This window comes from Labeo rohita, chromosome 16, assembly GCF_022985175.1.
Source record: "Labeo rohita strain BAU-BD-2019 chromosome 16, IGBB_LRoh.1.0, whole genome shotgun sequence".
Lineage (NCBI taxonomy): Eukaryota > Metazoa > Chordata > Actinopteri > Cypriniformes > Cyprinidae > Labeo > Labeo rohita.
The window spans coordinates 82,133-97,108 of record NC_066884.1 but is presented as its reverse complement, the minus strand read 5'-3'; the positions used below and the strand labels follow the sequence as shown (position 1 = coordinate 97,108).

General features: G+C 47.4%; 1 protein-coding gene across 1 annotated transcript in view; it reads right to left on the bottom strand.

Annotated features, from left to right (window-relative positions):
• Window positions 1-14,976, bottom strand: part of LOC127178049 (intermembrane lipid transfer protein VPS13B-like) — a 78,856-nt gene that overhangs the window by 57,732 nt on the left and 6,148 nt on the right. Inside the window, 15 exon segments of the mRNA XM_051130677.1 lie at window positions 2,814-2,990; window positions 3,549-3,686; window positions 4,536-4,720; window positions 6,943-7,067; window positions 7,344-7,538; window positions 7,634-7,800; window positions 8,173-8,364; window positions 9,764-9,848; window positions 10,446-10,583; window positions 10,663-10,785; window positions 10,871-10,966; window positions 11,731-11,984; window positions 12,305-12,467; window positions 12,550-12,731; window positions 13,232-13,399. Coding sequence (XP_050986634.1) covers window positions 2,814-2,990; window positions 3,549-3,686; window positions 4,536-4,720; window positions 6,943-7,067; window positions 7,344-7,538; window positions 7,634-7,800; window positions 8,173-8,364; window positions 9,764-9,848; window positions 10,446-10,583; window positions 10,663-10,785; window positions 10,871-10,966; window positions 11,731-11,984; window positions 12,305-12,467; window positions 12,550-12,731; window positions 13,232-13,399 — 2,388 coding nt within the window.

The window sequence follows — 14,976 nt, the reverse complement described above, 5'->3', positions numbered from 1 at the left end:
ACTACCGTAAGCGCACCGCTCGTGCTAAGCCCGCAGTAGGCATCTTCAGTACGCATGCCACGGAATACTCACAGTAAACAACACTGTGTGACATACTGCACCCCACAATGCCATGCACTTGCCTTGTGACACAAGTTAAAGGTGTAGTGAGGCACTTCTGCTCGACTGAAACCCACTGCAGGACGACTGAGGGGTACAGCGCGTTTCTCGTCGGCCGCTGCTCCGTCTAGTGCGAGTCTCATCTAACAAAAACAAATGAAAAATACAACCACATGCATTTTCAAGACAGTGAGTGGACGCCGCTGGCGGAATTAAACGTGCAATGAGGTGACGCGTGCGGCGCACTACTGAATAAAACGGTCACCGCTGTGTCGTTTATGCTGTGTCACGTTCTGAACAGCAGGCAGTGTGGAATCTAAATCGCTGCATTCGCTCGTCGCTCCTAACGTCAGAACGGACGGCTAGAAAACGAGCGAGAGCGGCCCGCCGTACAGCGAAGGGTTAACGCTCGGCGTAAAATCACTGTATGTCCATAAAAGAGGCGTTTCAAAGCCGTGCGGCCGGGATCCTTTTGTGATAAATCCAACGCCTTTAATTGCCTTTAATTTATTAGTGTGTTCCAACCTCAGGCTCATTAAACAGAAACATATTGGTCTGCGTCTACGGGAGTTTAACAAGTACAGAACTCCCATTTTCTAAGTAAATTGGAATTTCTTTTTAATTCACTGGTAAACAATCGAATGGAAAGCAGATGTAGCGCAGCGAAGTCGAGGCCCATCTTCATGCCGACTGCGAGAGCCAGAGATGCAGATGGGCCTGGGAATTATTTAAATGTCATTTCAAGGTAATTAAACGTTACAGCTTGAAGAACGCTTTGAGGTTTGAGCGCTCAGGAAAGGAGTAAAGGGAGATAAAGACGCAAGGAAAGAGCGAGCGCAAGAGCGGGAACGCTTCCAAGCACATCTGGGTCTCCGGGACCGCGGTTCTCGAGTTCAGCGTGAGATTGTGAAAAAGATTATTGCGGAATTCATAAAATACACGTCGAACATTTAGAAATATTACTGGGCAGATTAAAGGCAAGCGCTGCTATATAACGTTATAAAGCATCTCTTGAAGTACTGGAGCGAAACGCACTGAAACGTTCCTCTGAATGTGACCGTATCAGCGCATCTCTCTCACGTCTCATCTCCACGCTCGCTCTCTAACAGACGCAGCTAGCCAGGACATCACGGTCAATCACACAAACGCATCTCGGACAGGATCACACCGCCGACCAATCACAATCAAGCAATCATCTGACGAACCTCCTCTAAATGAACATGATGCCAAAACACACTCACTATCCAGTATTTCTCCTGTGATGTCCCGCGCTGCTCGAGTCACATATGAACGCTCCTCCTGAGAGTCTGAATGATTTATGATGTCAAACTCAAGCTGAAATCCCTCCTAACAAACTATGAGCACACACAACACACGTCAGCAACCCCACGTCGAATGCACAAACTGACTGGCAGGCAGGCGGTTTCTCTAACAGACCATCAAAGCGTGGCTCTTTCCCCAGTCCAGTTCAGGAGTGACTGGCTTCCTTGATATTTTGAAGAATACCGTGAACCAAACAACACTAGACCCCACTGACTTTCATTATTTGAAAATTATATAGCATTTCATTATATAGCTTAACTGATGAGAGATTCCTGAATGCGGTGCATAAATGCATGAATGTAAATGAGAGAGAACGGCGAGGGTTTTACTGCATGCAGAGACTCGTGCGATGAGTTTCACACTGTTTCACACTGCGGTGGGATGATGGAGGACAGGAGCGATCAGAAGGATTCTGGGAAGAATCTTTTCCACCTCTTTAATGATTCCTCTGTTTTCTGTTTAAATTAGACTTTAATATCTCAAATATGTCTCATTTTTACCCGTGTCTGCTCTCCTGAAACAGTAAATCGCTGGAGCACACCCATCGGATGCTCATATCAAACACGCACAAAGACAGATGCATTCTGGGATCATCTGTGCAGGACATGCGGCGCCGCCACAACTATCTCACCTAACTTAACTTATCTCTCAAACTAGCATACTGTCAGGATCTCAACACAGATGAACTCAACTGCAGCTACATCCGTCTCAATCTCAATATGGCGCCTACTGACACAGATTTCACCATTTGATTCAGATTCTGATTCTTAAGCTCGAGTCTATGGTCATTAAATGTGAGGTGATGTGATGTTATGTGACATTATTGTTCTCAAGCTGTTTTACTGACATCTTTCGGCAGTTGAAACACCGTTTGACGGATCACACGATTCATTTCAGTAAGACGTTCCGTTTCTTCCGATGTTCATTCATGTTTATTTACTGCTATGACTAGTAGTAAAGGGATAGAGATGAACACTCTGAACTCTACAGCTCATGACGGCCATTCCCCTACAGCCACTGTGAATGGATATGAATGACTGTCTCGGAGGACTGAGCTGCTCCATTCGGCTGAATAATGCTGATTTAATGCCAGAGGAGGACAAACTCCTCCAGATGAGTCTGGATCCTCTCAAGGTTTCTGTCTTCTCTACCTAAACAACCTATTGAGTTTTTCCTCCAGCTGCTCACTGGGAGCTTAAAGACACGCAGACACGTTTCATCAGGGGTTTAAAGATGTTCAAGACACCGACAGACAAAATCATGTACCGGACTAAAAATGTTCCCTACGTAGACGGCTCAGTAGGGTCTGACCAGAGCAGTGGTGTAACACTTCAGAAACTCATGATCACACTTGATTTCAGAATGGATGCATTACGAGCAAACGGTCTCACCGGGGTTCGGCACGTGCTCCTGCTGCGGGAGTTGCAGTGAGACCTGGAGGAGATCAGGAGACAGGAGAGACGCCGGCTTACGGCTCCCGCTCAACCACCGGCTCGTGTGAAGATCCGTGGTGTCGGACGGACCCTGAACCAGCGGGACCAGGTGATCCTTCTGCCCCTCACAAACAGCTGCACATACACACACACCGTAAAACATTAATTACATATTAATAACCTGCATTATTGAAAACACACTGAATGTACAACAAACATTTAGCTGTTATGTTCAACACACTACAGGTTGATTTGCAGACTGAATTACTGAGATTCAAGAGGTCATTATAAAAACAGACCAATCTTGATTTTCTCAGATGCACAGAATATAAATGCAAGATTTTCTACATTAACCACTTTTAAAAATAGATATAACTTACTATAGCTTACTATGAAGATATTTTACATTACACTGTCTTTACACATTGCACTACAAACAGTTAAGTCTCTTTAATCCTGTACAGCATCATCAGAGATGTTTGAGTTGTAAATCACTGAGACTCAAAGGAACTAAATCCTGGGAATGTGCCATAAAAACACAAATAATACACCAAACACAGGCTCACTTGTGCTGTGTGTGAAAACAGGATTGTGCTGTTATGAACAAAGGCTTTGAGCGTGCGTGTGTGTGTGAGTGTGTGCTGGTTTGTGTGTGTGTGTGTTAGAGAGGCAGATGTCTGCAGCTGCTCTCACCCGGTGTTCTGGCACACATTTTCACGGCTCCCAGAGTCCCAGAAACACACAGCAGCGCCGGCCGCACACACACCTTCAGCTCCACACGCTGAACACACACCTCCAGCACAGGAGCGCTACACACGGGCTTTCCACCTGCTGAAACACACCCCAGAGTCAGATCACCATCGTGTGTTTGTTCATTCAGTAATCTGGGACAACATAGATGCATGATGGGAACTCATTCACAAAACACATTCACATAACAACAAGATAAACACTTCATGTTTACGGCATTAAAAAAAAAAGAATATATTTCTAGTGCTGCGTGTGTGTGTGTGTGTGTGCTGGTTTTGCCCTTAGGGTGTTTGATGGGGTGTGTGACCCCAGTGACCTCCAGCTGTTTGCTTGTGCACCTCTGCACCTGTGCACTCACACACACACACACACACACACACACACACACACACAGCAGAAGCAGCAGGCACAGAGAATCTGAGGTTGTGCACATATGAACACATCTGGAATATGTGTGTGTGTGTGTGTTTATGAGGCTTCTGCATTCTGGAAAGTGTCATTTAAGCATGTGGCACATTCTGTTCCTGATGTTGAGAGCAGAGCAGAGCAGAGCAGAGCAGAGAAGAGAAGAGAAGAGAATTTGCTGAATGAAGGGCAGCTGTAGCACACAGTGTTTGACTGCAGCTAATGTGATGGGCGCACACACACAGACACACACAAACGTAGCTGTTTCTCCACGAATGTGTCTCATATCAGACGGATTCCTCTGCTGGATGTCACGGACACACACAAGGACAACACACTTCATCAGCACAAGGACACACACGAGTGTGACGTGATCAAACAGAGGCTCCTCACTGGAGTTCACCGCAGTCATTATGAAACACCTCCATGAAGACACACACACACTGCAGATACTCACAGGCTCTTCACACCTCACCACACAACAGACACAAGGAGTTTCAAAGTTGCACGTGAACATGCACGTACCTGGGGTTTTGTAGGCGTGGCTAACGAGGCTGTCGCTGATGCTGCTGCAAACTCCGCCTCCTGTGCTGTGCGTCCAACTGCGATACATGCACTGCAGCAGCAGCACCTGCGCACGCGTCGCCTGCACACACAGCTGCGGAAGCTCGAACATACACTCACACACGGGGACAGAAGGCTTCCTCACCCTGACAGACAGACAGACAGACATCAGTGAGAGACAGATCAAATATATCACCACAAAAGACAGATGACTTCATCATAGTTAAACCCTAAAAACACTCTCCCTCTCTACACAAGCAGTGATCGTTAATGGTATCGCTGCACATGTAGAGCGTGTCACATCAATCAATCATGCCCCTAAATAACATGACAATGAACAAAAGCAACTATTACTACAGCAGTAAATAAAGCCGCACCTCACAACCAGTACAACAACATACGTCCAGATCATTCACTAAACATCCCAGTGAATCACTCCAATCAAACAGACTTTAATGAATAGAACAGTTGTTTGCTCTTTGTAACGTTCACTAGTGTCTTCTTGTTTGACTGGTGACGTAATGATATAATATAACTGTAACGCTCTATAATACAATACAAAGCTCTATAATATGTGCAGTATTACAGTGATTCTGTTGAATATCTCTGTGCTCGTACGACAGAAGCTCGGCGGTGAAAGTATTACGGTGACGTCTCCAGCTGAGAGCAGTCAGCGTGTGTGTGGGAGCCCAGTGCTCTCTGGGTAATGACTCCGTGTCTCTGATCAGCTCTGACGGGGAGAAGCGCTCCTCCTCGCAGCACCTCTGCAACCACTTAACCGCTCGTCTCGCGGCGCTCTCATCCTGGCTTTGTAGTGCTTCTGGGTGGTTCGGCGCGTAACGGCTGACAGAGGCGGGAGGCTGACGTTCAGCAGAGATCGGCCTCGCCGCGGAAGCAGCAGCTGCGCGAGCGCACGGATTCAGACGGGGTCAGAGGTCAGGGACAGACAGCACTGCCGCTCAAGGCCTTCAGCAGCACTCGCCCGGGGTTTCTCTGATCTGGATTCGTGGGAGTCTCAAACGTCCGCGGACGTCGGCTCGTTCGGTGTGGGCTAACGGGAAACACACCAGCACATGCCCAGCAAATGTTCACCGCGCACTGGCACGTCATGAAAGGTGGCGCGACTCGCTTCATTTCTGTGTTTTCAGGGAAAGCGATCACAGCGACGCAACATCTGCACCTGTTTTTATTAATAAATAAACGCGCTCAAACGCAGCAAACAGCGGCGCTAATCAGAAGCAGACTCACGCCAGCCGCTGTTACACATGTGACAGTTCAACCTCCACACCGCCTGCATCAGCACGTTACATTACCCACAAACACACACACACACACAGACTGACATGACACACGAGCCCAACTAGACAAACGGCATTACTCAGGGACACAAACGCATCAGGGAGGGGAAGAGGCGACGAACCACCATAGGAGGATCAGACGGCACTGATGTTTTAATGGAACAGTCAGTGTGAATGCACAATAATAATCATAACAGATATTATTTATTATTAAAATAGAAATACAATCAAATTTATATTTTACTATAGCAATAATAATAATACTGTTTTTATTATTTTATTAGCTTTTTTGACAACACCAAGGTTGTGATTCATTTCCTGATCCATGACTCCGCATAGACCTCACAAAATCTACTCATCGGATCAACACGAATCAACTATTCGCTTCGGTTTCCGGTTTTCAGCCCCTGAACAGCTCTGGTGTGTCGTCCTGTTACACACACTCCTCCATAAGTGAGACGTTCATCCGGGCGGCAACAGATTCTGACTGATGACAAGAGCATGATGGGATGTTTGCTGCATACCTCAGAAAACAACAGCACAGCATTTCACCTACACAGAACAAGCTGAACGCAACGCTAACACGTCCAGCGTGTGTGAGCGCGTCCGGCGAACCCCTTCAACTCCGGCGCTGAGGAACTGAAAGCAGCAGCGTGTGTGATGTGGCCTTGATCACTGATGGCGGTAGAGCTCTGTGCTCCTCATGTGCGCGCTGTAACAGGTTTAGCAGGCAGCGCTGCTGCGTCTCATTACCGCGTCTCTCACACACACTAAAGCAGCTGCAGAAACGGGCCGTTCGACCCGCCGGGCTCCGGGGAGTTCTTTAAATGAAGGGTGATCGGTACCGTGTGAGCAGCCTCACCTCCGGCCAACACCAGAACACACACACACACACACACACACACTAACTCACACACACACAGCGTTAATGGCTCTCATTCACACACTCAGACTCTCAGCTAATGACAGGATATTTATTACCCTCCACTGACACACTCATCTAAGCGCTTTACCCATTGTGTGTGTGTGTGTGTGTGTGTGTGTGTGTAATGTGTGTGTAAGAGTCTCACCAGTAGGCAGGCAAATGGAGCTGCTTCCCATAGAGAGCAGTACTGAAAGAAGGAATTATGGGAATGAGCGGCTGAAAAACCCCCTCTGAGTCGATTACAGTCAGACCAGCCTGAAGCTCAAAGACCTAAAAGAGACACAAAGAGAAAAGTGTGTTCAGAACAAAACGATGGTGTGTGTGTGTGTGTACGCATAAACCAGACTGAAATGTCAGCAGACGTTCAAAGTGACACTGATCATTTAAATATTATTTTTGTGTAATTAAAGCAGCTGTTCATACACTCCTGACTATTAATAATAAAATTGTTTAAAAATAACAATATTTGCTTCATCTGACACAAACTTGACTGTGTCATGTCCATTTACATTAAAACACACTGACAGTATGTGTGTGTGTCTGTACCTTCAGGTAGCAGTGTGTGTAGCAGTGGTGCAGAAGTGTATCTGATGGCTGGTTCAGGCTGCTAGCTGTACGGGTCACTTCCTGTTCATACATTGGCACTGAATGTTCAAACGTGACGCGCTCAAACTGCAGCTGCAGCGCAGGCAGAGGACGCAAGAGCTGGAACTGTGGGACAGACGTCTGTGCAGTCGAGACCTATGTAAAAACACATGTAGTAGTACAAAGACACACACACACACACACATACAGGTAAGGTATATGAGGAGAGACTGTGTGTGTGTTGTTAGCACCTTGTGTCCCAGTAGAACAGGAAGTAAGAGGTGCAGGAGGTTGTATTCCGCCGCAGGGACAGTGACTGTCGCTCTCATCAGGGTCACGCTGGTCTGACGGGTGGGAATAAACTCCTCCAGCGCCGAAACCTGCTCCGGTACCACAGACACGCGCTCCTCCACAACATCTGCCCCACAGACAGACGGAACGTCAGGCAGACGGACAGACAGAGGCGGAGATTAAATGGTGTAAACGCAGCTCACAGACCTGCTGCTGTCTGTGATGTCAGTCATAATAATAATAAACCACAATACTGACCACAGGAACCTCAGTCACTTTAATAAGAGAAACCACGAGCACTCTGAGATCTGCTGTTTGACATGAGCTTTTTGCTCCTCAATTTATTACTAACTGTTTATTTAATTTTGTTTCTTAGCGAGGTTTATTTGTAACTACTCATTTCACAATCTGTAACTTTTAAACAGAATTTAACCCCAAAACACTGAAACTCAAGGCGGCACTGTGAGGACTACCGGACGTGTAAGCGTGTGTGTTTTACCTGGCTGCGGTTTGCAGTAAGGCTGGTACTCGTGGTCCAACGTGCAAGCGGCCATCTTCAGGATCCGGTGGACGGCACTGCTGTGGAGCTGCACGTCTAACGGACCGACCACAATCCTCTTCGCCGACGTCTCCTGCACCAGCGGCGGCTCGTCTTTGCGCAGCGCAGGAAAATCCTGCAGCCCCACGCAAACTGGAAAACAACAAGGCAAAACAACCGGTTCGACGCAGACACACACACTGACAGACGGATTTCTGTTCGACTGCTGTATGTCAGGCTGGGATTATGGGTCGTTTGTGCGATTACGGGGCCTAAAGGAAGCAGATGATCAGGGCCCTCGACTCGCACAGCGCGAGCTGACCGCCAGAGACCCCGAGAGCGAACGCTGATGCAACACACACACTCACTCGCTCTAAACGAATGACTCCAGGTCACTTTGTTGCTGCAAATCGCTGTCGTTGTGAACACACCTTTAATAGGACGACAGATTTACAGCTGCTCTCTCACACACACACAGTTATCAAAGATCACTATTCCAAATGTTCCAACACACACAAACATCATATCACGATTTCACAAACACACACACACAGCTGCGCATGTAATAAAAGCAGAGCGCTGAGGGGAACGTGGGAGTCCCGTTACTGCAAATGGAGGGACGGAGGAGAGGGAGAAAGAGTTCATGAGCTGCTCAAATTCCCTCCTGATTTGTGGAGATTAAAAGTGCAGCGAGCGATGTCACTTCCTCTTCCCATTTAGGCTGGGCTGGATTAAGTCTAATATCAAACATCTGGAAGCTCGCAGCGCTGCTGAAGGACACGGGGAGGGAAATTAGCCGGATTTAAAGCATTAGAGGAGATCCGCGCCTCAGCGCTGCAGTTATTATGAGAGAGAGCGCGACGCAGGTTTGAGTTTCGTTTATGTAGCGCTGACGCTCGCTCCGCGGCGCTCTGATGTGGACGAGGGTCGCGGGTTCGAGTCTCCGAGGGCAGACGCGCTCTGACTCACACGACATTCCTAACGGAAAGCGTCATTTTAGCTTCGCTGGAGGAGCGACACTCATCCGCATCTCAGACATCTGCCTGACAGCCAAAGCTGACGATATCTGTGTTTGCTTTACGCTCTGATCGCTATCTGAGGCTGATACGGAACGACAGAACGGCAGAAAGAGAGAGAAAGAGAAACATTCTAGAGTCACACTAAATCTTGCCTTTTTCTTTTCATTCTGTTCTCACAAAGTGGAAAAGGCAACAGTCACCGATATTTATTCCACAACATCCTGTTATTTATTTTAAAATCCAGGTTATGTCTAGCAGTGCTGCAACATTACACTCTTATACTACTTTAGTAAGTTGTTCTCATTGCATCAGTGCACCATAATGCAACCCTGTGGTTTTGTAACTGGTGTTAAATATTCGAAATAAGCTGAATCTTGGTTACAAATCTCCTCTTTTAAAAATGACACCTAATTAAGCAAGACTAGCACAGGAAGAGCAGCGTGACAGGTTGAGGTGAGCGCGAGGGCAGCGGTCGTCAGTGTGTCGCTCCAAACGCCTCCTCAGGCTGACAGACAGCAGAAAGAGAGAGGTACCTCTGCTGCTGTTCTCCATCGTGTACAGATAATCCATGTAGAATGCGCCGTAACGCTGCAGCCCCGCGTTCTCTGTGTATGTCTCCTGCGAACACAAGAAGAGCAGAACATCACAGAACCGTCTTCAGTGACAGATTCACAATGACCAATCAGAGACCTGTGGATGCTTCTACACAGAAATACACTGGTCTATCAGCACCTGCATTACTGCAACTGTGTTTATAATCAGATCATCCACACTATGAGCCCAAAAAACACCACAAACTGCTTGGATAGAAAATATTCACACTGACATTCATTCATCTGGCAGAAGCTTTTACTCAAAGCGATAAGTACAGACTGAATGAGTTTGCTGTCGCTGTGGTCATGCTGCACCGCTGGAGCTACAGGAGAGATAAAAGAGCGTTCATAAAGCGTTCCTGCAGCTCAAACAGCACAGCACCACTCTAGCAACACAAAGCTCATGGGTTCGATTCCCAATAGCATGAAAAACTGATGATGTTCACCTTGAATGCAGTGCAAGTCGCTGAATAAAGCTCTTTAGTAAATGCATTAAACTGAAAAACACAAACCTAAACTTTTGTGCTAGTCTCACACACACACACACACACACACACACACATACACTTCCATCTGTAACCATGAGGGCGATGAAGGTGGGGAGAGAATATGAAGCTCATACCCTATGCAGGTTTCCATCCAGAATGAATTCTGCACGGACTCCGTTGTTCTCCGGGCTGCGGTAGTCGAAGAGCGAGTTGGTCAGATACGTCATGCCCTTAACACTCAGCGTGTCGCCGCAGAGGAAGAACACGGCATCCTGCGGCAGCAAACACACACTCAATACCACTACACAATGAGGATAGACGTGCGTGCGTGCGTGCGTGCGTGCGAATTACCTCCTCTTTTCTGTTCATGTTCTCTTCAAAATCACGAACCCCCATAATGCCCTTCAGACACAAGGCACGACAACCCACGACTCCAACCTGACAGTCAAAGAACGGCTCGCCCATCATCAGAGCCTGAAACGCACACGCACACAAGGAGACGTCAGTGAGCGCAGGAGGAGATCTGGGAGCTGACGACGGACTCGTGTCTTTCTCTCACCTCCACTGTGATTCCTTCCTGCTCCACACTGAGAACCTCACGAGACTTCACCTTCTGTGGACTGTAGTAACTGCTCTCGGAGCAGCTCTCTGTCAGCTACCCGGACCAGAGAACACAGATTCATTGGGGAAAGACTCATGAAAATGAAACTGTTTGAATCAACAATAGTCTCAAGTAATTGGGATGTCATACATCGTTTTCCAATATATGCTGGCAATGCTCGCTTTCTAGTGAGTCTGCTGAAGGGAAACTATCATATACTTTTCACATCTCCCATCACTCAGGCTCCACACCTTAAGATTCAGCATTCTTTAATGCTTTCAGAGAAACAATATCAAACTAATTAGTCCTGCATCAACTTTCCCATGCATTCTCAGTGGACGATGAATTAAGAGACAAAAAGGATTGACTGTAAAACCACATGAAGTGATTTGAGAAGACAGCATCTCCAGAACAGACCAGCAAACTCCTGAGCATAAATCCACAGTCGCACGGCACGATCTGACAGTAAAACACTGAACTGACAGTGATATAAAACAGAAAATAAAGCATATTCATCATCCACAGCATGGCGAGTTCTGCAAACATCAACAAACCCAAGATCTGGACCTGGCCAGAGAAGAAGGTGTGGAGCGCTGTGGCTGACTACCTAGAAGTGAATTTATTACACAACTGAAATCGAAATGTATAGTCAAGTCAAGTCAAGTCACCTTTAAATGTATAACAATACTGACAATCAGTATTTAGGAAACAGTACATCAACAATGCCAAAGGCAACATTAAACACTCGCATTATACATTAATCAGTATTTAGTATGAGAATTCGTCTCTGCATTTTCCTGTTTTCTTTTTCCACTCACCTTAAAGGTGACGGAGGCTTTAGTGCAGTAGAAGCCGACGGACACTACGGGGTCTCTGGGTGAGTTCTGCAGGGGCCGGGCGGCACCAGACTCCTGTGAGTCCGTGTAGAAGCCCGACTCGCCCTCGCCCTCCTCCTCTCCCGTGCTCACGATGGCCGGGACGAAGGACCAGGCCCACGACATCCAGCCTTGATCTTCATCCTCGCCCTGAAAGTACTGACCCGCCAGAGACGGATCGGACGCGTCCATCAGACCTGCGGCAGACGATGAGATCAGCTGATGTCACCGCGCTGGAATGTGTGTAATCTCACTGCGAGCGTCTTCTCACAGAGATTCTGACACGCTTTAATTAAATCTCTCACTCAGCCTTTGTTTCTCTGTTTCTCTCCTGAGAAGCTTTGAGACCCGAACACACGTGACCGTCTCCAAAGCAATAAATAAATGAAGAGAGACAGGGACACAGAAGGACCATCGTGACCACAGACACTCGGTTCGTCCGATCCGATTCTTCAGCCTCAGAAACGAACCGATTCGAAGAGAAAGAGAAATGGCGAGCGGCGCTCGTCTCACTCACCGGGGGCGCTCTCTCGAAGCGAGCCGCTCTCCTCTTTCTCGCCGTCTCCATGGACGCCCATCTCGCCGTAATACAGCGCGACGCCCAGCTCCATCAGCCGGATGAACATGGGCAGCTGCTGGTCCGTCAGAGAGAGTTTCAGACTCTCCACCATCGTGTGAACCTCAACACACACACAGAAACAAGAGTGACGCACGAGATCACGTAAAACCTCATCCTGACACACGACAGACACGCTCGCTTACTTTAATGACAGCGGGGATTTTGGCGTTGATGTTGTCGTAGGTGAAATGAAGACGAGTTCTGAAAGAACATTTGTAGAGCAGCGGGTCCTGATAAAACTCGATCTTCCCGCTCGCGTTGCGTTTATCCAAACACACGGTGCAGTCGGAAAAATTGATCACCTTCCTCAGGACCAGTTCAGGAGCTGCAGCGAGAGACACAGACAGACATAAACAGAGAGAGATGGCGGGAGAGTGAACGCTGGGCGGCAGGGTTCGTCAGGTTTATTAGCTGCTCTTTCAGATCGTGACGCAGCACGGGAGCAGCCAACTCTGAAGAAGCACTTCAAAGGGTAGAAGGTCAACGTATGTGTGCTTGTCGGCCTACGAGAGGATCACGTCGTCTCTTCTGACTCTTAAGGAAACATGTTTATGCAGTTGTTAAAATAAAGATTCATTATTGCCATTCCTGTTGCCGTTGTAATTCAGAGGAATATTTATGAAGCAGAACTACAAAATCAACAAAAGCCCTGAAAGCCCCAGCATACTGATCCCATTCTGACCCGAGAGTTACTAACCTATTAATCTGCCCTACCCAAAAACACCCTCCACAACCCCTAATGATCCCAAACACACACTCTTACACCCCAAATTATTCAGCACTGACCCTACATTCATTCATATGCTTGAAAACACGTGAACTCACCGATGATGTCCATGAACGCTCGGTCCCACAGATCGTCCACCGTGTAGCACTCCGCAGACGTGATGTTGACCGACAGCACAATGTCATCTTCCACATACTTCAGAATCAGATTATTGACCACGATATTGACGTTATTCACCACTCGCCGAATCAGGCTCTGTACGTACCCTACAGACAGAGAGGAAAAATTAAACACTTGGAGGTTCACAAACAGCTGGATGGAGACTTTTTAAAAGTGCCATCTTAAAAAAAAACACGGCACGAGATGCTCAAAAAAATCAGACATTTAATACAACCAAATACATCTAAAACACATGAAAATGATTTGCCCTTGATTCTATAAAAGCAATGATTTATTGTGACGCGGGACAACACCATGTCAGTCTATATGCCGCGCTACAAGAGTGATTTCACAGTCTATGCCGATAGCCTTGTAGTTATACAGCGCAACTGCGCGCACGGCGACCCGAGGTCGATTCCCGTCTCGAGGCCCTTCGCCAATCCCTCCCCTCTCTCTACCTAATACTTTCCTGTCATCTCTCCACTGTCCTATCTGAATAATAAAGTTACAAAAGCCCAAAAATATAACTTTTGATTTTACGTCACGTTGATCAGCAGCTTGAAAAACTCTTACTCTAATGAGTGAAGAAATTCCACACAGAAAATGACCACAGCGACTAAACTACAGCGTCCCATCATAGTGCCCGAATCAGTTCAGCAGGAGCACGTCGAGTCCTGCGCTCGCGCAAACGCTCAATAAATCTGCTTTACACAGCGTCTGCACCCTGTTAATTACACTGGGGACGTTCGCGTTTTTTTTCCCTTGTCTCACCCACCAAAACAAAACACTTGACACTCAGGATTAGTTCACTGCAGCTATAATCGCAGTCTCACTGATTAATTGTACACGAGGGCTGCACATACATTACAACAATTCAACAGCTGAGCAGACGGTCGGTGTGTGCATGAGTGTGCGTGTGTGTGTGAAGGAAGCAGCTCACGACCAGAAGCTCCAGTTGAACAGCATCCACAGTCTAAGGTCATTACTCAACAAAGCACCAAAGTACTGAAAACATTACAAACCAGAGTTTCAGCTATAAAATATTAAAATATACAGCTATAAATGGTCATAACCGCAGGTCCAATGGCATTATTCAGCCCTGGTGAACGCTCGCAGTCCCACTTCAACTTATAAAACTTTAATGCTTTTTCCTTGTTGTCCAACTCAAATGTTTGTCTTCCTGTGCGAGTAGCGCTGCGTTTTATTAATGAGCTCTGGAGCGACGCGGATCGTAATCCGACAAACTCAAAAGCTTCGCGATCAGGCGAAGAACAAATGAGTGTTTTACAGCACCGGCGAGGGCCGAAGGGTCCCAGTCGCCGTACCGTCCGCAGTTGCGCTTCATTTCCTGTGGGCATCGCTCACGTGAGCGTCTGTGTGTGCGGTCGCCGTGATTTTTTTTTGCGTGCTGCTTTCCATGTGTCAGTCGTGGGTGTGTGTTGAACACGCGGGTCAGCGGCGGGTCTGTGTGTGCGTGTAGCACCTGCATTCGCAGTCGTAAAGTCATTCCCTGTTAGTGCTCTCTGGATCCAATTTAGCCAGCGGAGCGGCCGACTTTCCCTCCGTCCGCCCTTCATCTCTCTATAAACTATTGCTTCAGCTGCACCTGTGCTGCGGCCCGTGGGGACGAAAAACTCCAGTCATAAAATAGCTGGAAAAACCAACTGCTTTATGTGCTCCTCGA